The sequence below is a fragment of the Aquila chrysaetos genome, chromosome 10 (assembly GCF_900496995.4).
Source record: "Aquila chrysaetos chrysaetos chromosome 10, bAquChr1.4, whole genome shotgun sequence".
NCBI classification, from domain to species: Eukaryota; Metazoa; Chordata; class Aves; order Accipitriformes; family Accipitridae; genus Aquila; species Aquila chrysaetos.
Genome location: NC_044013.1, coordinates 9,005,139 through 9,031,584, shown reverse-complemented (window position 1 = coordinate 9,031,584; position 26,446 = coordinate 9,005,139). Strand labels below are relative to the sequence as shown.

The window sequence follows — 26,446 nt, the reverse complement described above, 5'->3', positions numbered from 1 at the left end:
CAAGAGTCATTCATCACCATTAACTGCCACATTAAGTATTGGCAAAAGACTGACTAATTAGTATGGAAGTAACAAAAACAGTTAAGTCTCAATGACAGATAAGTTTTTTGACATGTTGTACAATCTAGGAGGCAACCTTCCAGTTTTCTTTCTTTTCTGTTTGGACTTTGAGAGAAAACACCCAAGGGATGTTTCTCTACATTTCTTTGCCTTAGAAGAGGGTCATAACATACAGCCAATAATGTGACTCAGCTGTCTCAATCTCAGGAAACTTTACAGTAAATCTTAGTCAATTCAGTAAGTCTCCTGAATTTGACAAACATGCTTTGTGGTTCACAATCCTCAAAAGCTACATTTGCAAGCATTTCTTTAATCGGAAGCTGTAAGCAAAACTGCTAAAGTTTCCCTACATAAAAATCCATGAATATAAATTAATTTAAGGTAAAGTGTTAATGGATAGACAAAAAAACCAAAAATCCAAACAATCTCTTTGAGGTGTATCTAACCTTCCACCGGCAAAAAGCAATGGGGCATGAAATAAGAGATCGCTGAACCTCAAGTTCTATGTTTGACCCAACTGTTCTTATTAAACTAGACTGAAGTAGTCATTTACTTCTATTGCTGCAAGTTAGCAACATGCCAGAGAGGTGAAGGCTTCCACGGTACTCCACCATTCTCCCCCCTTCAATTTCACAAAGGTAAGCTGGTTTCTTTGAATTTCATTTTTACATTTCTAGAGTTCAGGTATTTGAGCACAGTTTTTCAAAAACAGACTATAAGCATTCCCAGCAAGTGTACTTAGCAGGCATTAATTCACCTAAGTGCTTTTACTCCCTGCTTTACTGGCTTTAAGTAAAGAATGCTCTTAATACAGAGCAAGTGATGATGTCCACTGTCCCTCACATTTGTTTCAAATACACAGGCTTCTTAGACTGCCTTTCACAAAATCTGCATCCACAATTAACTAGAAAAATACTTTAGAATTGAAGTATAAATGCATGCTATATAAAATAAAACAACATACTGGCTGCAAAACCATTAAGTACTGCTTAGACTGAGAAGACAAGATCCAGAATTACATAAACTGTACTCAGCCTGCTGCATTTCCATTTGACCACAAGTTAACTTATAGAATTTATGAAAATGCCCCCCTTTTTTTTTTAAAGCAGTTTAATTCCCTCTACCCCCCAGTTGAGCTTGCTTTTGTGTTGGGTTTTTGTGTGTGTGTGGCAGGGGGGGGGGGTGTTTGTTTTGGCATTGTTTTTTTTTTTTAAAGTTAATACTATAGCAGTGCTGCAGGAAAAAAACAGTTATACTTCAGAGTATTATTTCTGGTTCGTTTAACACTCCATTAACCGTTCAGAAGTAGATTTATAGAATGAATTCGTTTGGAAGGAACCTCTGGAGATTATCTGGACCAACCCTGTACTCAAAACAATTCACGTAGGTTTGGTGTCCAAATAAGTATCAACAGAAATCTATTTTCTCTCTCCGCTGCTCACATTTGGATTAGGATACTACAAAGAGAGACTTGCAACAGAATGCTTTGCCATGACACATTCAACTTAAAAAGCAAAAGAAAATTCCCATCCAGTTTTAGCGTAAATATTTTTGTGGCCTCTTCTAGCCATAGCTACAATTTCAGACAGGCATCATCACTTGGAGCAGCTGGATGTCTGGCTTTTTAAAAGGACGAGACAAAGCTCCCACAAGCATGGAATGCAATGCAATGCATGAAAAGCTGCAAAACCCCCAACAAACACTACCTTAGCTTATGCTACTAGGCACAAGTCTGTTTCTTCAGTTTGCCAAAGTACAAACTCTTATTCTTTCCCTAATCGTCTCCCTCCAACTCAATCATGGACACAAAAGATGCACATATGGCCCATTTTTCCTCAATGGGAGATTTACTAGATCTCACCCACTTTTCAGTAAGTAGCAAGACAAAACTTAAGTTTTATAATGGTATTTTAAGACTAAACTGGAAAGACTAATTTTGCAGTATTACTCCCACTCCAGTTATAAATCATAAAAATCAGTTTCCTTGTTAGTATCAAAGTTTAAAAAAAGTCTTAGCTTCCCCTCACCAAAATACAACATTTTTCAAATGTACTTTTAACTACAACCCTTGTTAACCTTCACTAATATACTCAACTAAGCAAAGCAAACCTACATATGCTACCCATCTACAAGATGCCAGTATTTTTTGCATGATTTAGAATTAATGTATCATCATCCCAATTTCCTTTACCCCAAAACAGGCAAGAAAAGCAATAGCAACAATCTTCTATTTGGAAGCAACTGATATTTGCAAGGTGTTCAGATATCCAAGTATTCCTGGTACCCAGAGAACCTGCACCAAAAGCCTAGAAGACTACATAACAAATTGACTTTTTATGTACAAAATTTTTTAAGAAAGCAGTTCTTGCAGACTAAATGTCAGCCTTAGGCTTGTTGTCTAGCCGTTTATAGATAACTTTAATTTCTTTCCGAGTTAAAACTACGATAATCATCAAGGTTGTTCAAAATTGTATTACAGGTGGCCAAGCCATTGAAAACACACACTACACATTTGAATCCAAGGAACACCCGTGATCAGGAAGTCCATTCTCTATGCGATTGTGCAGGTTTTGGCTGGGATAGAGTTAATTTCTTCATAGTAGCCAGTACAGGGCTATGTTTTGGATTTGTGCTAGAAACAAGTGTTGATAATACAGAGATGTTTTTGTTACTGCTGAGCAGTGCTTACACAGAGCCAAGGCCTTTTCTGCTTCTCACCCCACCCCACCAGCAAGCAGGCTGGGGGTGCACAAGAAGTTGGGAGGGGACACAGCTGGGACAGCTGACCCCAACTGACCAAAGGGATATTCCAGACATCATATGACATCATGGTCAGCGTATAAAACTGGGGGAAGGAGGAGGAAGGGGTGGACATTCGGAGCGATGGCATTTGTCTTCCCAAGTAAGTGTTTGCTGGCTGGGGTTAAACCGCAACAGTGATAACACCTTTTAAAGGTGCGATCATCCTCCAATTACTGGAAGCCTCTTATGACATACTCGGTCTTGTGAGATAGCATGATGGTAAAGCGTGAAACCCTTGCTTGTTGTAGAAATTCCTATTCTAAAGCTTCCAGAAACTTTAAAAAGTGAGTTATCCAGGAAGACGTATCCCCCATTTGCTTCCAGAAAGCAGGAAGAGCCCAATTGTCAGAGAAACAGTTAACTAAGTACTGAACTACTTTATGACTTCCAATAAAGCACAATTGCTTTGTAAACAGCTCAGCTACACCACCTTTCCCAAGTAATACTCCAGAAAAAAAACAAAACGACCCACCCTGTGCCATTATTCACACAAGTAAATTGCAACAAGAAGTAAAACAAATTTGCCATTAACACAGAATGACAATTTGAAGCAGCCAAACAACTAAAACACCTTAGCATGGATTTGTAGGCTGGGCTTAGTGTGCTTTGAAAAAACACGAAACACTGTCTCCAGGTTGCTAAGAAAGGCATCAACTTAACATCTATGAAATGCAGGGCATCTGCTCCAGTCAAATTTCAACTGCAGCTCTGAAGTTGCCATATTTATTGTCTTAACAAAAAAGCAGAACATTTTAATTGATCACATAAGGAATGGTGTGGTTTCATAAATTCCTCTGTAAACACTATGAGCTTGGTTGATGCATGGTTTGTCTACGTGATGTCGTTGGCTAAAATATGCTTCCAAATAACTAACCACTCTGGAAAAGTTTGCCAATGTTATTGTTTGAGAATAAAGTTACTTATTGTGAAACTTTAATTTCACAGGGGGCTTTATTTCAGAACAGCTTATCCAGTCAGTTCCCCACAGTAGACAAAACCATTAAATCCCATCGTCCCGAGTACTGGAACATTCCTAGGAACTAATGATGTTTACACACAACAAGAGGGGGACTTTATTACAGTGCATTACAGAATTGCAGCATGGAAGCAACTGAAGCAACAAGTATGAGAACATCTCTGTAAATTAATTGTGAGGTGGGAGAAATTAAAGAACAGTTCAGATCATGATGGGAAAGTTTCTAACTTCATCCAACATGATGAATTTGAAAGCCTGCTATAGCTCAAAACAGGGGTGTGAGGGTACAAGTAACTAACAGAACAGAGTCCAGATTTCTTCCATTAAGTACAACAAAATCCAAATTCAGAATCCAGTTTACCGCTCCTTTACAACTTCACTGCAGAATGCTCGTAACTGCAGAATTAACTCAAGCAAAGCTTTGTAGTCCATACCATCTACCTTTAAACATATGCTTTCCTTGTGCTTGTTCTGAACATGCATTGTTTATAAAATAACATCTATTCAAATCATGTTTTTAAAGTCCACAAGAAAAGAGTTACAGAAGAGAAAAAATTTACAGGGACATACTAGTAACAGCAACAGAAGTAATAGGCCTGACATTTTAGTAACTTCAGGAGTGCTGAAAACAGCAACACAAGCCCCAAAGAAAAACAAACCTGCAGTTTGTATTAGCTTGGTCAAAGTTGTGTTAACACTGTCTACTAGGAAACACACAAGTACCGGTAAGAAACAGCAGTTTCATATTTAACATCAATAAAAACAGATCTCTAGATAGTATAAAATACGAAGCTGCTACAGGTAGCACAGATGTGACACTGCTACCGTAAGTGGACTGCAGCTGGAAACAGGAGATTGCATGCCGCCAATTCATACACACCCCTAGTTGTAAGAGGCTCTGCTCCCAGTATCATTAACTAGCCCAACCGTGAGCCCGCATACGCTCCATCACGACAACTGCTGAAACACATTTACAGAAAACAGCTGTATTTCGGGGGTGGGGGGAGTCGCACCCGAAAGCGACAACCCGCTACGTTTTTTTTTTCCTCTCCCAGGTCACGTCCGTACGAGGGGAGACCCACAAATCGGGATTTGGCGGAGCAACGCCTTGGAGCTTTCCCGGCCGAGGGAAGCCCCGCCGCAACAGGACGCAGCCGCGCTCCGACCCGCCCGAGGGTCGTGCCTCCCCCTCCGCCCGCCGAAGACGAGCAAGACGCCCCACAGCCTACAGAAACCGGCGCTCCCCTCCGCCACCGCCCGGCCAGAGTGCCGGCAAGCCCCCGACCACCGCCGGACACCCCAGAGAACGCCGCCGTGCCCGGGGGAGTTGGGGGGGAAGACCCCCACCACCGACCCCCGCCTCACTCACCTCACAGGCGCGGCCTCCCCGCCGGCCCGCAGCCGCCGCCCCGACGGGCAGGGCAGGGCTGGGCCAGGCAGCGTCCCGCAGCCACTCGCAACTCCTTGAGTCACCCCACAGCCGCCGCCGCCACCGCACCCTTCGGCGGGTAACTGTCCCAGCCCCCGCTCCGCTTCGCTCCGGGCGCTGCGCGGAAGCGGGGCCGGACGGTCCCCGCGCCGCTCCCACAGAGCCGCCTCCCGCACGGGCAATAACAGGAAGGGAGCGGGGCCCTGACCCCGGATGGGGATGGGACCGCCCGCCGGAAGTGGAACCGCGCGGGGGAGGGGAGGGGGGGGAGAGCGGGGGTGGGAAGAGGAGGGGAGGCGGCGGGCAGCGCGCGTGCGCCGCACGAGGAAGGGTCGGGGTCGCGCGCCGTGCGCCAAGGGGAGGGGGGGGGGGGGGCGCGCGGCGTGACGTCACGGCGCGGGAAGGCGGCCGCCCCGCCCCCGCTCCCTCAGAGCCGCCGCTCCGGTGGCACCGCACCGCCGTCCCGTTCGTCGTCAAAAAAACCTCACCTCACCCCCGGCACAGAAAAACCCGGGTTTGGCCGAGTCCCTTTTCCCCACCGGATTAAAAATTTTCCTTAAAAACCCGCTGGGCTCGGGTCACCGCGCGCGGTCCCGGCCTACCGAGCGAGCGCCCTCGGGAAGCGACGAGGGAGAAGGCTTTCGGGGCCCGCTCCCCGGCGTTGCGGGGTCTGGCGGGAGAGCGCTGGGCCGGCGGAGCTCGGCGAGCGCCAGCGGGACACGAGGAGCGAGGGACGGTCTCGGACTGAGGCCGTGACGGGAGGGAGGGAGGCGGCTGGGACAACACGGGTCATTAATCGCTCGGGCATCTTGGTTAATCGCCGTTTATTCCAGGGATATTTATCCTCTCCCCCGGAGAGACGCGCGTGAGCGAGCGTCGGAGCCGGGCGTCGAACGCGGCCGGGGAGAATTCTCTTCCTCGAGTCGGGGTCCGGCACGGGACCCAACTCGCAGCCGGGGCCGGGTCGAGGTGGCTCCGGCCATCGTCGGGAGCGCCGGCCTCGCAGGTCACGGCAAAAACGTTCCCCGCGCCGAACGCGCAGCGGCGGCGGTTGCTCTCCCCAGACCTGGCTGCGAACGGCCCGCCGGCTGCTCCCACTGCGCGTCGCCACAGTCCGCGATTCCGACCTGTGGTGACGCATCTGAGAAACGGGAATTTATTTTTTAAGAACTGACAAAAATCAGTAACAACGAGCGGAGCTAACTGGTGGGACTCCCAGGCGGGTTGGCTGACGGCTACTGTAAAGTCTCAATGATGGTTTCAGCTTGTAGCGACTTCTCGGCGCTTCCCTGTTCCAACGAAATGGGAGAAAAATGAACAAAAACGGCGTACGCTTTGAAACAGGGTGGCCCAAGCGTAAGGGTGAGGCCTGCCCTGCCATCCTCAGCAGCTCGAGGGGGGAGTGAGCTCACTTCGCGTACAAACAGTGTGAATAAACTGAAGATGTTTATATATGCAAACCCAGGTTAATTGCCATTTCTGCTGTCCGAAGCAGAAGGTGCCAGAGCAAAAAAAAAAAAAAGGGGGAGGGGGGGATTAAACGACCTTGTGCCAAACCGCAAGCCGGGGATTTGAGCGAGCGGCTGAACAACGTTTGGAGCGACTTTTCCACCGCCCCTTAGCCCGTATTGCCAAAAAAGCCTGTTTCAACCACGGCGCCTTCCTGCGAGGTTGTCGTTTCCACAGCAGCCGGATCCGAAGGACCGGCGGAAAAGAAACGGGAGCTGCCGGCGGTGGGAGGGGGTCCCACGGAAGCCAAAACCCCCCGCCGCAAGTGCGATTAAGCTGGGCAGCTCTCTTCCAGGCTCTCCCCGGAGGAATAAACCCACCCGGTAGCGCTGGGGAGCGGGCACCGGGGTCCGGCCCTCCCCCCTCCCCCTCCCCGCCCGCCGCCGCCGGCCCCGCCCCGCCGCCGCCGGCTCCGCCCCGCCGCCGCAGGCCCCGCCCCGCCGCGCTGCGGTCACTTCCGGCAGCTGTTCCCGGCCGTGCCCGCCGGCCCCGGCCCTCCTGCGGCCTCGGGGACCGGCTGAAGTTGGGCGGGGGGAAAGCGGCGAGGGGGGGCCGGGGCCGCCGCGGTAGGTGCCGCGGAGGGGTGCTGGAGTGGGAGGGGGGGGGGGGGTCGCGGCCCTGGCCGCCCGTGGGTGGGGGCACCGGGGTTTGTAGCGGGGTTGGGGGCCGGCTTCGGTTGCCGGTGCGGTATGACAGGGTTGGGGGGGGGGGGGGGGGGGGGGTCGTAACGTTTCTGCCGGGTTCGCGGGTGCTTAAGGTAGTTCGGTGGTGCGGATGTCTGTGTCTGCTTCTCCTTTATGCTGGTTTCATTTCTGCCTTGCCGAAAAGTGTGTCGGTGCCTCGGATTCTTGCTCAGGTTGCAGTTGTTCCGAGGGAGTAGATACCGGGGCTTTTTTTTTTTTTTTTTTTCCTCTTAGACTCCATCACCAAGACTGCAAGGCGCGCAACTTTGCAGAAATGTCAGCTAGGATGTCAGGATTTACACCGTGGTTTCTGATACCCCGTTGATGTAAGAGATGATAAGCGACATCTGTTTCTGGGTTACTAAATACGTATCCTCCTCAGCAGAGGGTTAGCGGGCCCTGCATCTTAAGGTAGAATTGTGTGTGATGTGTGCTTGTTTTGGTGTGCTGTCTTCGACCCCTGCAGCACTGTGAAATGACCCTGCCTTTCAGGCTGAAGTTCTGTCGGCCTAATCTATGGCCAAAGGTAAACTTTCTGGCAAAGTTAGGTTAAGTGATGTCAGTGTTTTGAGATGCAAGTGGACTTGAGAAGAAACACTTCCTGTCTTGGAAAAAAAAAAACAAACAACAAACCCACAACTTGTTCATCGTCTGTAGAGCTTTCTGTCACTGTTACTAGTTGCCTTAACTGCATTTAAAAAATAATGCCAGTGGGAACACATGGCATGCAGATGTCTCATTGTGGTTTACACTTATGGCTGAGGAAGGTCGCATCGTATATATGCCTTCCCCATCAGATGGTGCTCAGAGTTGAGGCCATACCAGTTTCTTTCCCAGAACTGCACTGTTGGCAGCTGGGGAGGTTGCTCCCTGGTTATCTGTGCCGCCAGCAGTGCCTGGGTACTACCAGGCTGTGGTACTCAGGGCACTGAGATTGGGTCTCCTCCGTGATGGAGGTTCCTCGCTCCTTTGCTGGTTTGTAGTGTAAAGATTTTGCAGCTTCTCATGTGAAGGGAAGGGAGTTGTCAAAGATGTCCTGTTACCTTCTCCTGGACAGGGTATCTGTAGCGACCCGCAGTGGAAGATTAAGGGGACATATAAATAAGCTGAATTTGAGTGGTTGGGGTTTTTTTTTCCCTTTTAAATAATACCTGTAGGAAAGAAATCAATGTAATTTGAGGAATTTCAGCGATAAGAGATCACCATCAGAAGAAAATCAGGGTTGCATATGCCAGGTCAAGAAGTTCTGATTTTAAAATTGCCGATGCAGCCTTAATTTTATCTTCAGACTACTGTTTACTTTAGGAAACAGTAAATGACATTACAATTAAAGATTTTCTAAGAGTATTAGGTTATACCTTTTCCCCTGTGGATGCGGAACCTGTAAGCACTGTGTCCTATCTTGTATACGACAAATCCCATCCCTGACAGTTGCGTATGGAAGACTTGATGCAACAAACACTCATGCAAAATTAAGCAGATAGGTCCTGGTTGCCATTTACTGTAGATCTCTTTATATTGCTCTATGAAGTATTTAGCTATAATTTACTCCCATTTTAAGGTAAGAGGCCCGTTATGCTGGTGTAATAAAACTCTGTAATTGGATGGCATGCTTACCTGCTTGCATAGTTGATCTAAACTGCCTTGATAGACCTGCGTTATGATATATTTAACCGTCATGAATATGAACTTGTTCCATCCGTAGCCCCACTGAAATTAATTGGATTGTCTGCAGAGTACTACTTGAGGGAACTAAAGATAGCAAAATCTTTTTCCATAGTTCTGTTTAACCAGGAACATGTATGCTGAAAGTTGGAGAGAAGTTAGGTAACACTACAGAATTTACACTGCTGATGGATGACTTGTACTACACCATTCCTGTGTTTCCTCTTCCTTCTTTGTGGTGGATTCTGTTTTACCTTGTTTCGGTTAGTTTTCATGATACCGGTTTTGATTTTGTTTTTATGGTGGCATTGTGTTAGGTATAGTTCTCCTGGAAGTTGACAGAGCCTTGGTGGTGGAGGGCTATTTAAAAACATGAAAGCTCCTTGGTGGCTCTATTATTGCCTTAAAAGCTTGTCCCCAAGGCAATGCATGCTGCTTTTTTTTTTTTTCCTTTTCTTTTTTTCCTTACCTTTAGTTACTAGTAATAACTGAACTGCCTCCAATGTTGTATTATTTGAAAGTCTAGTTTTAGAGGTAAACATTTCAGAAATGCTTGTGTCACTTGAGCACATTAGTCCCAGTGATTTTCTTCTTTTCTTTATTTTAAAATTGTTTTTTATTTTTCCTGATAGAACATAGACCTCTCTGGGGCCAGATTTTCAAAGGTAATACAGTACCTAAAAGTGCAGGCATCAGCTGGGATTTTCCGGAGCTTGAATGTAGCAAGGTATTTATCTCCTGCTAATTTTAGCAGACAGAAAATCCCAGAAGTTATCCCAGATAAATGCTATCTGCTTCTCCAGGTTCCAAAATGCCTTTGAAGTCAAATTCTGTTTTCAAAAGTGACTTAGGAACAAAGTTCTTATGTGGCATTTAATTTACCTTTCCCTAATTTTCCAGAAGTGTTATTTTGAAATGTAGATGTGGCTCACTATTTGCTTAAACAAACTAACAAAGCCCATAGCATAAACATGGTTGCTACCAATGCAGCCTTAGCTGGAAGTGATCTGCAAAGACCACGATAATGCTTCTCTCCATCCCAGTGTAGCAGTGAACAGGATTTGTTATGATAAGAAGCTAATAAGAAATTAACAAAAGTGGCTGTGCCTTGATTCATAATATCACTGCTCTGCATTATTCTAGGAATGTTCATCCCAGGCTTTAGATGTGATTTATAAACTTTAATTAAATAAGCCTCTCAGAACCCCGTGTTGGAAATCTAGGGTTAGTTCTAAATACTTGAATTAACTGAGAAATAATTGAATAAAGGTTAATATGGGATAAGCTCTCCATTTTGCAGAAGAAGATACAGCTTTGAATGTTGCATCAGTTGTGGTTAGTAAAGGAAACACGAGAAATAGCTCAAGGTCATTCAACAAGACCATGGAAGAGAACCCTTGGGAGCTGACTATGTACAACAAGGTGTGCTCACGGTGGTTCTCACTCTTTGGGGTTTTTTGACTTATTTGAGAGAAGTTAACTGTAGAGTATCTTTCCCCAGGAAGGTCTTTGTGAATGTTTGAGGGATGTATTTGTGTGTGTGTATGTATTTTATATCTACCTATGTATATATAAAAAAAAAAAAGTCTGCTTTGAAATATTTGGGTTCTTTTTAAGTCATCAGTAGCAGTAATACATTGTAATATTGTTTAGGTCTTGGAGTATGAGCTTGTTCTTAGGTTGTCGAAAGAGAATGGGACTAATGGTTGTATCCCTCCCATTCCCATTAACACAGCTGTATGTGCTGTGCACATTGTATGTCGCATCTTCTAGCGGTCATGGAGCTGTGGGGCGTGTGTGCTGTGGGTCAGGTACTATGAGTGGTTAGGAATCTTCGCCTGTCCAGGAGGGTGCCATGGGATACTAACAACTACGTTTCGGACTTTAATCCACTTCTTACGCGCGTATCTTTTAATCTGGCCCTGGCTCTCTGGGATGCTGCCGTTCCTGTGGGGTCAGGTGTTATAAACTGACTTCATCCTGCTTGGCATTGTGAAAAGGCGTAAAGTAGAGGCAATGAAGTTGTGCCCTGGATTGTCAGTGTTCCTGTTAGCACTGCTTATTTCAGCTTTTGTGTCTCTCTGGTCTAGATCTGAAGAAGACTCCTCATCCTTCAGAAGTAGCATGCTCACAGTCTTCCTGGCCAATGATTCTTCTACAGCAAGCAGGTCTTCTTCCTCATCCTGAGAAGCTTTCATCTCTTCCTATGTCAGTGGCTACAAGGCCAAGAGCCAGCTCACCACTCTCCCCACCAAAATCTCTCGGACTGGGGCCTTCCTTTCATCACACACAAGAAGAAGAGCTTGCAAAGGTGGTGGAGCAGGACCCTATGCTGGAAGAACTATGTAAGCCTCTGTGCTGTAAGCTTTGCAATGTCACTCTGAACTCAGCACAACAAGCCCAGGCTCATTACCAGGTGAGGAGAGTAGCAGGAGGCACGGCTTTCAGGGCTGCTGCGTTTGCAGCTTGTGTAGACATACCTGTGCCAGCACATGCACTGCCAGCAGCATCGCTGTGGTAGCACAGAGCTAAGTGTGGGCTAATGCATGAGGACTAACTTAGCTTCTCAAGGGGGTTTTGAGTGCTTTGTTGAGGTGGCTGCACACCAACAGCAGCATTTGAGTTAGCTCATCCGAAGCTACCTCTACACCATCTAATGGACGGGAAGCTATGGCTAGAACTGCTCTGTAGGCATATCTTCACCCTGCTTGAATTTGCTGTTCGTCCAGACATGCTGCAGTGCTTTCATTTAAGGTGTCATCACGGGAGCATGTTGTGAAAACTTTGTCCACAGGGACAGAGAAGTAGTAGCAAGATGGCATGGGTGAAGAGGCAGATGCTCATAATTTGCCTTTGTTTTATGCGATCTGTTTTCCACCTGTACACTCATCCAACAAAATAGAACTTCTGATTGCACAGACATGATTTTGTAAGGCCTGGACAGATGTTTTCTGCTGGATCCACCAGTGCAGTTAGGAAAGGGAGCTGCTGCCATGTGCTCATCACTGCCTCCTTCCTGAGGTTATGCACACAACTGATCTGCTGGTGGGGCCATTTATGCAAACTTTCTCATCTGTTTTGGACAGCATCAGCTAAGCCAGCTCAGACCAAATTAATTTTGTTCAAGCTGGTCTGGTTGACTTGCGTGAAATAGTTTAGGGACTATTTGCGTCTGAGTCTTTGCTGAGAGATCAAATATGTCATAGTCTTATGTTACCCTGTTTTACTAGGACCCTCTCTTACTAGTGCTATATTTGTGTGAGATGTGGAGATAGTAACTTTCGGCACCAGCAAATCCAAAAGGTGGTTGTCCATATCCTCAGGACACCAGACCCAGATTTGCTGTTGGCCCTGAAAAAGAGGTATCGTGCCAGTGAAGGGGTAGGTTGAATTAGTGTTACACTTCAACGTCAGATTTCTGCAGTGTTTCTGCCATGAGGGGACAGAAGCGCACTTATAGTACATAACTTGCATTTATGCATATGTCTTACTATATATCCACAATGCATATGCATACTCTCATGTAGCTCTATCGGGCTTTCAAAACACCAGAAAGAACTATAGTATATCTTTTTCCAAGAGAAAATAAAATACGAAGCAGGGTTTTTTAGGTTCAATCTCATGTTTTAACTCCTGCTTGCAACCTCGTGAAAAGAAGTGTGTGTGTGTGTGTGTGTGTGTGTGTGTTCAGGCTTATCAAAAAGCTGTGCAAAGCAGTTAACGTTTCGTGTTTAAAATACAAAATACTAGTTTCAAGTGAAATGGAAACAGATTGAGGAACTAATTGTAAACTTGCTGATTTGAGAAAATCAGTCGAAAATCAGGCCCAATCCTGCTAGGTGATGAGCGCTTTAGAGAAAGCGGGGGGGTGCCAGCTTCTCTCAAGTCCAGAGCTGTTATTTTCTGAGTGACAGCTCCTTTACCCGAGGTGCCATTTTCATGGCCACTTTCTCGTTTCGGTCTCTGGACCCTTTTTCTTTCAGTGTAAGATACTATTATTAGTACAGTGATTAATTTGGGTTCTCTTTCCAGGGTAAAAACCACAGTAAGAAACTCCGAAATTACTATGCTGCCAATAGCTGTCCGGCACCTGCCAGAATGAGTAATTCGGTTGAGCCTGCCCCGCCTCAGGTTGTCTCCCTTCCAGCTCAGGTAAGGCATGGGAAGGTGACTAACATCATGCTGCTTACTTGTCACCTAAACCCCACCCCCGTAAGGATAACTAGATCTCACGCTTTGAGGATTACTGCAGGAGTTGGGAAAGAATTTTCCTTGTGATGGCACAGGATGGTGGAAATGGCCTGTTGTGGGCTGTTTGCTTTCCTTTGAAGACGCAGATATTGATCTGCCCTTGCAGCAGAATATTGGACTTGAAATGTTCTATTTCTGCATGGCAAATACTTTGATTCCTAGGGAAGTCCGATGTGCTGCTGATTATGGTTGTTTAAGGGCAGGTATAAAACAGCATTGTTGGAGCTGGATTTGGACATGAGGGTGTGGCATCCGATCTGCACAATCATCCCTCTATTGTGTGAGGGAAGCCTACGTGGAAAAAGTGCTTAGGTGCTCCTACACCCATTGCCCAGAGCTGTTAGCTAATTCCTCTTTTGTTGCTCCTTTTGAAGTGCTCATTCCTGTGTGTAGGGTGAATAGATTGTTGCCTCAGTGATCCAGATTAATTCTGTCTCGGGCACATTAGAGGCAAAAGAGATGATTTTTTGCTTTCTTCTTCTAGAATTCATCACTACTGATTGTCATGGGACTTAACAGCTAACCTGGCTTTTGCATGTGACTGTGCAGGGAACTGCAGCTGGGCTGCAGGGATCGAAGCTGTGCCTGTCGTTTCCCAAAGCATAAGCCTCTGTTTGTAGAAAAGCAAAGAGCGTTTGCCATGAAGTGGCAGACTGTTGTACTTGCTGTCGGAGCTGCCTGAGGGAGACTTGGGCCCCTGTAAAATAACTTGGCAGCTCACAGAACTGAATCGAGGGGCCATGGGGTCCAGGCCGAGGTAGTGGGACATGGGTGCTGTACCTGCTAGGGTATCTGATGCGTTTTTTTGATGGAGGAAATGGTCTGTGGCAATAAAGAGACCACTCTGGGGCCGTGTGAGGATTCATGTTGTAACATCAGAGCCAGAATTGTGTCTGCCTGTGTTTATAAGCTTAAACAGTATCAAAGGAGATGTGAAAGAAACTCAACTTGGCAAGTGCCGCAGTGACATGGCTGTATGAATCACTGCTGCTGCACTGTTTACAAAGCACTTTCCTCTGGATGATACACACTGAGGAGACGTGGTTGCTGCCCCGATCAGTGTGTGGTCTGGCTAGACAAGCAAGGTATCCTTCATAGGGCAGGAGCTACTCATGTGAGGCTGGGTCCTTCCTTTGAAGTCTTGATCCGGGTGCCTTCCTACCTGAAGGGTGAAGATCAAAAGTTTGGCAGCTCTCCTGTTGTTTTTTTTATCTCTTAGTGTGGTCAGAAAGCTGTGTAGAGACAGGGTACTGTGGAGAGATTAGGTACGCTGTAAATAGGAGAGAGGAGCACCTTTACCTTTCAGTGGGCCTTCCTCAGTGTGAAAGTCACTGTTCATCAGCTCCCAGCAGTCAGGACTAGAGGAGTTAAATCACTGCTGTGAAGTAAACAAGCCTCTGTAGCTATTGGAGAGGTACAGGGTCTTTGTTCAGATTGCTTTCCTCTCAGTCTGAGGCCAGGGATTTGCCTAGATCTCGAGGAATTTGCTGATTCTCCTGGAGGCTGAGGCAGGGAAAATGAAGTTCTTGTAAGAACACTTTGGGGAGCACTTGAGAGTGTCCTAATCCCTATGCTATAATTCCAGCTTTCTTGCTGCCTGATGAAGACTATACTGGTCTCAGTCCCTGTGATTCAAATATTTCAACGATTTAACCTTCTTGTGTTTCACATGCTGTCTCTCCCTTTGCTGCTAGATGGGATCCAGTAAACCAGGTGGCCGAGTGATCTTGGCCACAGAGAATGATTACTGCAAGCTTTGTGATGCCTCGTTTAGTTCTCCGGCTGTGGCACAGGCTCACTACCAAGGGAAAAATCATGCCAAACGGCTGCGTCTTGCAGAAGCACAGAATAACTCATTCTCGTAGGTATTGTTCAACTTCACGCTCAGGCTGAAAGCATGTGGCAGTGTCTCTGGCAGTCTTTTTCTCAGAAAACTCTGAATTGCAGCTGTTCATATTTGTTTAATCTTCAGGGATGCATCAGAACTAGGCAAACGAAGGGCGAGGAAAGAAGGGAATGAATATAAGATGATGCAGAACAGAAGAAATATGTATACAGTTCAAAACAACACAGGTAACCGGGAGCTTGCATCTGTTCTATGGTTGGAATAATAATGAGTAATAAACACATTTGTTTTTCTTCTGTTTCTGAGGTCTGTTTTAGCAGAGACAGGTTGTGAAAGGAGCTGGTCCTAGCTCTCCTGATCTTTCATGTCTGCATGTTTTTTCCCAGCTGCTAAAGTTGCTTTGTTTTGTCGGCCTGCTTGTTAGTTCAGTTTCTCAGTTTGTAACTTAATTTACCATCTGCCTGTCTATAAGGTTGCTCTAAGTGGTGACAATTTTCCTGCTTTATTTTCTTGGCAAGTGGCCAGGTGCTTTAACTCCTACTGTAGCACATCAACCTGTACTTGCACTCCCATGACCAGAATGAGAGAGCATGTTAGCCTCCCTCTAAGACCATCTGTTCCTAGAGTAGAGTCCTTTCTCAGGTGTTAGATACTAACTTTGCCTCTTTACTATGATTTAAAGTGTGTTTTACAGTGTCCAGCCCAGCATCTGTTTCTCTTTTGCATTTCAAGTTGTGTTGTGAGCACATATTAGCTGAAACCCTGAGTCCTGGTGAAGCTTGGTTTAACTGTGTCATTCTAACCACTGTCATGTGGAAAAGATAAATCTTTTAAAGTTCTATTAAATATCATTTTGTGATAATTTTAAACAGAGGCAGTTTATTTAATCAAAATACTGTTCTAATTCTGGAATTGGAAGGTTAAGAAAAAGAAAAGAAAGAATTGATTCATCACATCAATGATTAGACTCCTAATTTTCAAAGCCCTGTTGATTCTTAATAAGACTGGGGCACTAAGCCCACTCTACTGCTTTAGAAAATATCAGCAAGTACTCTCCCCTGTGTCCTACACCTCTGTAAAGGTGGATGTCAGCAGAGAAGTCATATGGGAAAATAAGGTTCAGACTCTAATCAGTTAAAGAAGCTAATCTTTGGCTGCTTTTTAATCATTCGTTGGACTTAGAAGTTGTCACTGAGCTGCCGCAAGCTTTTCTTTCTTATAGATAAAACAGGCTTTTCTGTTGACTCCTCAGGTCCCTACTTCAATCCCCGCTCACGTCAGAGGATTCCTCGGGATCTGGCCATGTGTGTCACTCCCAGTGGCCAGTTCTACTGCTCCATGTGCAACGCCGGGGCCAGCGAGGAGATGGAGTTCAGACAGCACTTAGAAAGCAAACAGCATAAAAGCAAGGTGTCCGAACAGCGGTATAGGAATGAGATGGAGAACCTAGGCTATGTACAATGATGCGCCACCCTTGGTAGTAGTTTGCAAATAGAGCAGCTTGTCTCTCGCCTGCTGTTTGCCACATGCCCTGCTTTGTGCTCCATTTGATAGGAGTATGCTCTCGAGCTATACATGTAACACCTGCAAACTTAATGGTATGGTTAGATTTATTTTCTATCATAGTTGGCAGGATGACGCTGTGCAGGACATGAAGTGTTTTTGATGTTTGTTTGCTAATTATCTAAGGCTCTTCATTGTATTGAATGGCGGGGAGGACTTTGTCTTCTCCCTAGCCTTCTGCATGAACATGCAAAGCCCAAGAAGTGCTGGGAACTTCTGTGGTTCTACCACACAGGTGGACCATGTGCAAAGCCCACCCCCTTCTTTGCACACCACAGAGCAGTGCTCCAGAATGCCTCCCTACAGCAGACTGAATCTCTGGGCAGCTTGTAAAAGAGGGGCAGGAATGGGGCCTGTGAACGTGTGAATTAGGTGGTGTACTTGTCCACAAATTGCTGCTTGTGGCCCCCATTACAGCCCAGAGTAGGTTCTTTCCACATCCTTGTAGAAAGGCTGTGCATACCTCTTCTCCTTGGAGGGTCTTGCCTCTTACAGCTTCCTCTGCGATGCAGATTTCATTCTGAACGTCTGACATTGGATATCAGCTGATTCACCCCATTTGGAAATACTCTCTTCTACCAGTTAACAGTACAAAAAGATTCTTGGTGTTGTTGGCTGGCCACATTAATGCACCATTGGTGTAGCTCATCTCTCTGAAGAGAGTCTGTGGGGATCTCAGTGACTTAATGAAGTGAATAGGAAAGCAAACTCAGATGAGGTGTGCTCTGCTCTGATTCTGCCTTAGACTGAGTAGGCTTGAGAATAGGTTGGAAGGAGCTGTCAGCTGTAATTTCTTTGCATGCTGATGTAGAAGAGAGCAAGTGTTGGTCTCTGACCTGCAGCTCGATTGCTCTGGGAGAGCCGGGCTGCCTGGACCTTGGGGAGCAGATATCGGTGTGTCCTGCTTCCATGCCATTCCCTGGACAAAGCCCGATGGGTATTACAGAGGAGAGCTGAAATGCTCCTTTGGACTAGAGCTACCCATATTGGATGAATTTTTTCCCCTCTTTCTTTTCCTATCTCAGGATGGGTTTTAATTCCATTCCTTGATGTGAACTTCACTGTTTTAGGGACCATCAAAAATCCAAAGTTAGGTAGGGTGTGAATGTCAGGGGTGATGATTGTTTGAGCCACAGCTCAAAAGCCACAGCTTTTTGGCCATGCAGAAGTATTCATGAAACTTGTTAAGCAACTTTGTAAGTGTAGACAAACCCAAAGGGTGTGTGTCTGTTTTGAATTTCCTTAGCAAAAGTAGAAAGGGGATAAAAAGCAGAAGTAGGGCTGACATTTTTCTGCTCGTTTGGGTAGACGTGAGGAGCTGTGATTGGAATCCAGTTCATTGTGTTTCTAAAACATTGGCTCCAGTGACAAGTGCAGTATGTAAGTAACCTCCATTGGACCTGATTCACCACTGTGCTGCTACAGCTGTACTCTGGTATAGCTTCATTGACTTCAGTGGCAGGTGCAGAGAGGGGGTAATGGAAGCATCATGGCTTGTCTCCCATTCCTCTTTAGGTAGTACATTGAATTAAATGCAGCTCTGTTGGTTTCAGTAGCATTTTACCAGGGATAAATTTTACCTAGTGCGTAATGTTGAAGGTAGCTCCCCCACCCCCTTTTTTTGCCATTCTGATCCTGCCTCTTGCATTCCAGAAGGACTTTCTGCTTGCCTTAAAAAATGAAAAATGAGTAAACTAATAAAAAATCCAGATAGTTTTTATTCATCTTTGTCATCCACCTCAGAAGGGTTTGTTGCACTTGGCTGCTCCTCAGAAATCGAGTATTGTTATCTTTAGCTACCTGAGCATCAGGTCACCATACCTTAACGCAGCCTTCCGAAATCCAGGCAAGATGAGCTCTTGCATAGTGGTCGAAAGCAACCCCCTACATCATTCTATGCTGATCCTTGCCCTGCAGGTACAGGCAGAGCAACGGGACATCCTCTTGAATGGGGTTCCTTCCCCTCCTTTGTGCAAAGTCCAATTAAATAGGGTTTGTGCACTGGAGCACGTTAGAAGGTAGGAGGAGGTGCCCAGGTTGCAAAGCACGTGCTGAGCAGTTTTGACAGCCTGTACGTCTGTTTCTTCTGTGCTTTCCTGCCCCTGGCTCAACCTCTGCAGCCTTGAAGAACATTCCCCTCACAAAAATCTCGTCAGCCTTTTCCCCTCATCTTTTGCAGTCAAAGAAGGGCTCTGGTTTTCTCTTTGTGTTCTGTCTTTTGTTTTGCTAGTCTGACACCGCTGTGCAGGGACAGAGGGAGTTGAATGAGCCTTACCACAAGGTGCTTCACCAGAGTGATCCCTGCATTATGGTTAAACATCCCTCTTGCTGTAAATTAAAACGTGGCATTTCCCACAGGCTGCAATTAGTAGCAGAGAAACAACACTTTGCGAAATACGAGCTGGAAGAGCTGTAGGTACTGGTGTTGTCTAGCTTACTGCAAGTGCCAAGAAAGCATTTTTGTCAGCTTTCACGTGTCCCAAAAATCAACTGTTCACCACCTTGCTTTGGTTGCTGCTCCCGCTCCCAGCCCAGCGATCTGCCCCTCATTTGGCATTTCCAGTGACTGCCAGAGGTGTCAAAACTCGGTTTGCTCCATGCCGTGTTACCTCCTGGTAACATCTGGTGCAAACGTGCCACAGCGCACCAGTGTGCCAGTGCGTTTGGGAGGGTGCGCGAGGGAGGTGCAGGGGGCTGCTCCTGCAGGCTTCTCTCTGCATGGGGCTGAGTCAGGTTTTGAGGAATGGCTCGAGTCTGCCCTGAACAGAGAGGCCTGTATCTGCTTTGTTTTGTTCAAGGGAGTACAAGAAGTGAATGTCATCGTCCTGAGAATTTCAAAGTGGTGGGTTATATAGCAGGTATAAAGCAGACAGTGGGACTCAAGCGGCAAGAGTAGGACAGGTTTCCTACGTGGGAATTTCTTGCTGGGAGAGGCAGCTGAGACTCACCTTGCCCCAGTGCTCTGTTGTGGCCCCTCCCCACAAGTGACCAAAGCTTTCCTCTCCCTCTTCAGCATTGTTTAATGGTTTGTGATCTTCCCACTCTCCCTCCAGCATAGAAAACTGTTGACTGCAAAGAGAAAACACCGCACCTTACTAATATCATTAGGGTTCAGGCCAATCCAAATTCACTTGTCAGCATGAGAAACTGGGTGGGTCCTGATTTTTTTTTTAATTTTTTTTTTGTGAAAGCTGTTCTCCAAATCAGTGTTCAAAACACGTATTGAAAACAGGTCCTGGCCAAACCCTGTTTGACATAGATGGGCTGGGGAGAATACCATACAGCTGTAGTGCCATTTTCCAGACCCAATGAATCTTTCTCATGTTAAACAAAGCACCAAACCCAAGATACAGGACTTCTGTGAAGCTGTCGCATTGGCCAGTAGGTTAATGACCTTTGCTGCTAGAAACAAAACGTAAATCAATGTGTTCATATTTATTTTACTGTGCTGACCACTAATTGATTTGTTAATATTTAAGGCATTATTCTGTAGGTTGTTTTTGTTTAAATAGAACACTCTACATCGCACTTTGCTTTTGGATCAGAACAGGTATTTATTATATTTGTGAAAATGTTTTCCCTCCCACATATGTATTGTTTTCTTTCACTTGATGCAAAAAACCCAACAAAAAACCCCAAACAACAAAACCTACTCCAAAACCAAAAAAAACCCAAATCCAAGCAGTGGATCTTCTTTGTTTCTTTTCATGCCAAACAAAACGGGGATTTCCTTGCAACTTGCTCTTAAATGTCCATTTCTAATTTTTTTTTTTTTTTTTTCCCTCCAATGGTTCCTTTGGTAACTCGGGATGATATTTTTAGAGACACACGAAGTTCATACTACATTTAAGCATTTCTTTTAAGGCAAGGAAGTAAACTGTGGAATCCATGTATTTGTGAGGAGTATGAAAGTGATACTATTTTGTTTGTATTAAGCATTAGCTGTTATTTTGCATTCTGCACTAATGAGTAAATGTGTTATTATCTTGCCTAACATTGGTCTATTTTTGACTTTTTGCTTTCTTCATGTACATCAAAAGGAACCCTGAAAACTTCTGTGGAGTTGCTGAGGATGGTCATCAATGTAACAAAATGCAGATTTTTTTCTGTAAAGCTTCTTGTCTTTTTTCCTTTTCTAGATGCCCATTATAGGGCATTAGAAGGGAAAGCTATCTCCATAAGCACGGATTCATATTTTAGCATACTAATGCATGATGTCCTTTTGCTACATTACTTAATGCTCTCACTGTAACCAATGGGAATCTTGCCGAAATCAGGAGTGAATGAAATACCCTAGCTAAATATATTATGTTGGCTAGGGCCAGGCAAGGTACATTGCTAAAATTTGTCTTTTATGTTTGGGTTACAACACTCTTAAGGTTTTGCTTTTTGAGGAATGTGTATCTGGTTCTGTAAGGATTTGGTCCTGCTCCAGCTAAAATAGTTGGAAGTACATTGACTTCAGTTGAGTAGGAGCAAGCCTTGAAACCCTTCAGGAATTTCATACTGCTGATGTTTTCTCATATATGTGGTTTTTGTTTTGTGGGTTTTTTTAAAATTTTACAACCATATATACAAGGATGCTCTAGATGAGATGGACATCTGTTGCCGATTATGGAAAAACAAATGCCATGGTTGCCAAAGGATTAACAGAAAACGGAGAAGTATGGATGTGGTTTCTTTGAAGTTTGTGGCTAAGCTCCTATTGCTTTGAGCTGGGCTGGCTTCTTTGCCATCTGCATAAAGTTGGAAGTGAAGATAAAATCCACTTTCAAATAAATGTGGTCAAACAGTAGTTCTGGGAATCTCTCCTTTAAAAAATGTATCACAACTAAAATTGTATCTTTTTATTTGAAGTATCTGCAGGTAAAGGCAGGACTGTGGATTTTTAAAAATAAAATCAGTTTTTCAATCTGTGTTTCGCAGGGGAAAATTTACTTGATTTAATTTCCTTCTGCATCTGTCCAGCAACATCATTTGCAAGTGCTTTGAATATGTTTCATCTAGAGCCTTCTTGTCAGGTTGGTTTTGTACATTTGTCCTTATTTTCTTTATATTGTACTGACCCCCAGGAGGGAGTAGTTGATGAAAATGATTTTTTTTTTCTTTTTTTCTTCTTGAGTATATAATAAATCATCTCGCTCTTCTCATTGTACAGCCTTAGTGTTTGGTACTGCTACTGCTCATGATATGGCTGGACTATGCATGACTGAATTGATTTTAGCCTAGCATTGAGTGCAAGTACATGAGTAATATGTTTTAATACACTGATAAAGGAGTATAGTCCAGTGTAGAATTTGTTACTGTGGAGGAGGGGTCAGTGTACTTTCAACTATTACCGAAAGCCAACTGAGTTCTCCCTCTGAGCTGTCTCGGCTTCAGGAGGGGTTGGGAGTGCTCAGCCTCTGATGGGATGGGAACCAGAAGGTACGGGAAGGGCTCTGTTTCGGGCTGTGCTTTCCCCTTGAGTAGATATCACAAGCTTTGCAACAGCCCCAGGCTGAACCACGGACTGACTTCAACTCGTAACTGCAAAAAGGTGGGGACAAGCTCAGCCTAATACTTATATTTGCACATTTTTTGCCAGTGCGCTCTTTCCCTCTTTTGTTACTTGAGGGCTCCAGAAGAGCATGTGCTTATGCAGCGTAAATGACTTTCCAAACAGAAAGGACATTCTGAACTGGAGCCTTGAAGCAGAGAAAATCTGGGCTTTGCTCAGTTCAGCTCAGGTAAGAGAAAAACGTTGCACTTCCTTGGTGCTGCAGCCATGCTGTTAGTGCAGTGAGCTGTTGACCTCAAGGGCAGTATCCTGGTGGCACACGTAAGACATTCAGGGTGTGTGACTGCTGTTGAGGCACAGCTCTGAGTGTATAAGCAGCTGCGAGCAGGGATGTGTCCCTGCATTCCCCTGTCCTCTGTTATTCAAGGCATTGGACCATTACAGAGAATAGTGACGCCATAGTGGAATTATCCTGATTTACCATTTTGTTGGTCTGAGAGCTGCCTCAGTGCTTAGGTGACTTCTTCTGTGCTAACAATGAAATGCAGGAGGCTATATGTGTTCTCATGTATAGTAAATAGAGCCATAAAAACTTGTAAGTGCAGCTTAATGTTAAATCTCACCCCAGCCCTTCATTGTCTTATGCCCATGCAGACTGCGTTACTTTCAGTCATCCTAGGAACCAGAGAGGAGCAAACCTCTAGAGAGCAGCGTGTCCTCGTTATTAGATGTTAAAGCACTGCCTTTTTAATACTTACATGTGGTAATTGTATTCTGTATTAATTCTACAGCAATTTGGTACAGTCAAACCATAGCGACATGCAGAGATACCTGGGCAACCTAATTCAGAGTCACGGGCATTTTTTAAACTAGGCAGCAAATAAAATAGTATAAAAAATAGATGAAAATCTAAGACTAATTGTATGATTTGGAAGCATAAATAGCACTCCTTCTGCTTCTCCAGTTACCCTGGTGTCAGGTCGTCACTTAATTGCCTTGCAACATTTTACAGCTGAGGAAGTAAAGTTTGGGAAAAAAATAAGTGATTTGCCCAGAAAGTCTATGGCTGAAAAGAAAGATTGAACCCAAGGCCTTTAAATACTAGGCTGCTGACCCTGCCACATCTCCATTCAGCCTCCCTGCTCACAGGCTGATGAAAATGACTGGATTTTAAATACAATTTGATTAATAATTGTTGGGTTTTCATTGTTTATATAATGGCTTCACAATGCTTTAGGAAATGGGCTTTAGCACATGGTTTAAAAATAATGGAACTTAGCAGCGAGATCTCTCAATATTGCTTCTGCCATTAAATCTTAGTGGAGAGGTGGAAAAAATAACAGCTTTTAGGAGGATTGTAGAGGGTGCATGTTTGCAAAGTGCAGGTTCCGGAGGCTCTTCTGTATTCATTTATGTCCTCTTCACATAAATTCTCTTGATTCCTACTTCTATTTCTCCTAAAGCATTTGGAATAGTAATGAGCTGCTGTAACAGATAATACCTAGAATTCATTGGCCTAATCCTTCAGTGAATGACACGCTTTCAATTGGCCTTATTCCACTGGGCTTGCTTCACCTCTCTACCTGCATGAAACAAGAGCAGATCTATTTAAAGTCGGTGGAATTACACAAGTGTAAAGAGAGATAGGAAGATTATCCACAGTATATTATCTGAGAGTAGAGAGTGTCTTTGGCAGGTGTTTGCTGTACATATAAAGATGTTAAAAAAGTATTAATCTAAGGCTTGTTTCTCAACATCAAGGTACAAAGAGGTACTGTGCATGAAAGAACAAGGTGTAGGGTTATAAGAAGAAATGAACACAGTTGCACGATAAACTAAATGTGCTGCATTTGGGGTGCCTGTGGAATTTCATGCAGGAATGCAGTATTTACCTGAAGAAGCCAGACTATGTACTTAATTAAATGCAATGAGACCAGTAGTGTGAAAAACACTACATGTGCCTGTGTATTACCCTGGGTTTTAAAAGATGAAATGTAGGTATGAAAAAAACTGAAAAGTCAAATGGCAAAATCCCCATACACCAGAAGAGTTGATGACGTACAGGTTAACACCTGATATTTGGGGAGTCTGTAAAGAATGCTTCAGACTTAAGGGGCTTGTAAAAACGACCGCGTGATGCCAAAAATCTTTAATTGCAGCTGACTAGAGAGTTTGGGACCTAACTGAGATGTCAGTTATGACAATGGCTCATTTTTGCTCTGTGTGAACTTGTATAGGTGGGGATTGTTTCAGCAAAGAGTGGAAGCTCCCGTGCGAGGCCGGGCTGGCTGTAGTCTCAGTACCCTTGAGGGATTTGTCCTTCTCCGCTTTGACCTGCCGCGTATGTGTGCATGCATGTGAAGCAGTCCCTTTAAGGACTCTTCTTCCTTGGTATTATCCACTATTTATAAGAGATCATTTTCCAGTAGCTCCTTATTGCAGCTACCTCTAATACTGTTTGCAGTGTCTTGGCAGCAGCGTGTCGGGCTTAATTAGGAAATGGCCAAATTACTGGATACGTGGGAATCTTAGACAAGTAGCTTCTGTTTGAAAAAGCTGGTGAGCACCTGCTACTGGTATAACAGTTATACTCGGAGCATATTTGGATTAACAGGTCCGAATTCAGACAGAGGAACAATGCAATTCATCTCCAGGATATTGCATTTATTTATGTCAGGTGGGATTATGGGCTGCTGTACGTTTTTCTGGTCTGTCTGGTAGCTGGCACCAAGGTACCCAGGCATGAGAGGTGGATGCTTCTCATGCCTCCTATTATGACTGGTCTCAGTGACTATGTCTTTGAGGGTCTGTTTTTGACTAGTCTATCTTTGGTTTACACTGTCACACAGTCACAGAAATGTAATTAATAGGACAGCTTTTATAATGTTTGTTTAATGACTTTGATTTAAAGTTTGTTTACTTGTGTGAAGCACAGATTTTTATTACGCAAAACCCAAGTAATTTCTAATGAATGTTATTGAAAAGTACAAAGAAAAGTGGTAACAGTGCATAAATGAAAGTAAGACAGATGTTTCAAGGTTGCAGTGACCCCAGGCACACAAAACTGAGGAGGTAGAACTGGGAGGCAGCAGTGGATAGTACCAGTCTGTCTTTTGCTGATCCCACAGTCCCAAGGCACGTGCTGGCTGTTCCGCTACCATATTTGCAGTTATACCCTTGAAATAATATCTGATAAAACCCGAGCTGTACCGATGACCGTTTGTATTAGCCTCCCCTTGAGGCTGATCTACTGCAGTCCTGGAGAACCGTCGGGATGCAGAAGGCTCGGGGATCGTTACGCGCGGCCGAACGGCCCGCGCCTTCCCCTGCACTCTCTTCCCACAAAGGCAAAATGCAGCAGGGCCGGGTTAAGCCCTTGCCCTTAGCGTGGGTTCTGTGTTAGCCTGGTATCAGCACAGAAGACATGACAACAATCGTTAAAACGTAAGATGTAGCCACATACCTGAAGCTTTGAAGGAAGCGTCAGAGATGGCGGGTGAACGGAGTATGAGGAGAGGCACTAGAAGTTCAAGGTGGATGCGGACGCGTGGAGTGGTATCTCTCCTCTGAACAGGCTTCTCGACAGAGAGACAGTTACATCGGCCTGGAGTCCTTTCATGCATTGCCTAGTGTCTAATACGTGGGACAGATTTCTGAAGACACATTGTTAATCTAGATTAGCATTGATCTTCACACAGCTTCTGACAGCCGCTAGGAAATGCAAGGATGGGTCAGACCACAGCTATACGTATATACACGCTGGGTATATATTAGGACATAATAAGCTTCCAAGGGAGTTCTTCTTAATTTGGGTACAGGCTATATATGTGCTAATTATATGGCAACAGTTTGACAATTAGCATGCATACTTTTAATTTGCATTTCTGATTGCAGTAACAAAGCCAGCATTGCCTTCTCCTCTCACTAACTTCAAAGGCATTGTCTTGATTTAAGAAATGGTATCCTAAAGCTGTTATGAGAAAGTGAAGCTGTGTTACTGCAACTGTCAGGCTGCCCACCTAAAAAACTGCAGGATAAATGGATGAACAGCCGAGCTCTCTGAAATGGTTCATGAGAGCTTTAAGGTGAGAAAATGCCAGCCAGCATTTATTGTCATTGGCATACAACATAATATTCCCACAGTGAATACAGCACAGGTCTT

The 26,446-nt window shown here is 44.9% G+C and overlaps 2 protein-coding genes across 8 annotated transcripts in view; one reads left to right on the top strand and one right to left on the bottom strand.

The window, feature by feature from the left end:
• PIK3CA (phosphatidylinositol-4,5-bisphosphate 3-kinase catalytic subunit alpha) overlaps positions 1 to 5,452 on the bottom strand; it is a 50,968-nt gene extending 45,516 nt beyond the window's left edge. For both annotated transcript variants that reach the window (XM_030028528.2, XM_030028527.2), the window contains exon 1: positions 5,208 to 5,452. The gene's annotated coding sequence lies outside the window, so the exon portion shown is untranslated. The remainder of the gene's footprint in view (positions 1 to 5,207) is intronic.
• Positions 5,453 to 7,209: 1,757 nt separating this feature from the next.
• Positions 7,210 to 21,939, top strand: ZMAT3 (zinc finger matrin-type 3). 6 transcript variants are annotated; one of them, XM_030028547.2, is made up of 7 exons: positions 7,231 to 7,342; positions 7,694 to 7,785; positions 11,215 to 11,540; positions 13,157 to 13,276; positions 15,070 to 15,236; positions 15,348 to 15,448; positions 16,474 to 21,939. In XM_030028547.2, the coding sequence occupies exons 3-7, from the start codon at positions 11,271 to 11,273 to the stop codon at positions 16,683 to 16,685; spliced, it is 870 nt and encodes a 289-aa protein (XP_029884407.1). In that variant the 5' UTR covers positions 7,231 to 7,342; positions 7,694 to 7,785; positions 11,215 to 11,270; the 3' UTR covers positions 16,686 to 21,939. The 6 variants fall into 6 exon arrangements, with proteins under 6 accessions (XP_029884405.1, XP_029884407.1, XP_040982797.1 ...); XM_030028548.2 differs by lacking the exons at positions 7,231 to 7,342; positions 7,694 to 7,785 and adding exons at positions 7,877 to 9,387; positions 9,757 to 9,851; XM_030028545.2 differs by lacking the exon at positions 7,694 to 7,785 and having other exon boundaries at positions 7,210 to 7,342.
• The last annotated feature ends 4,507 nt before the right edge of the window (positions 21,940 to 26,446 follow it).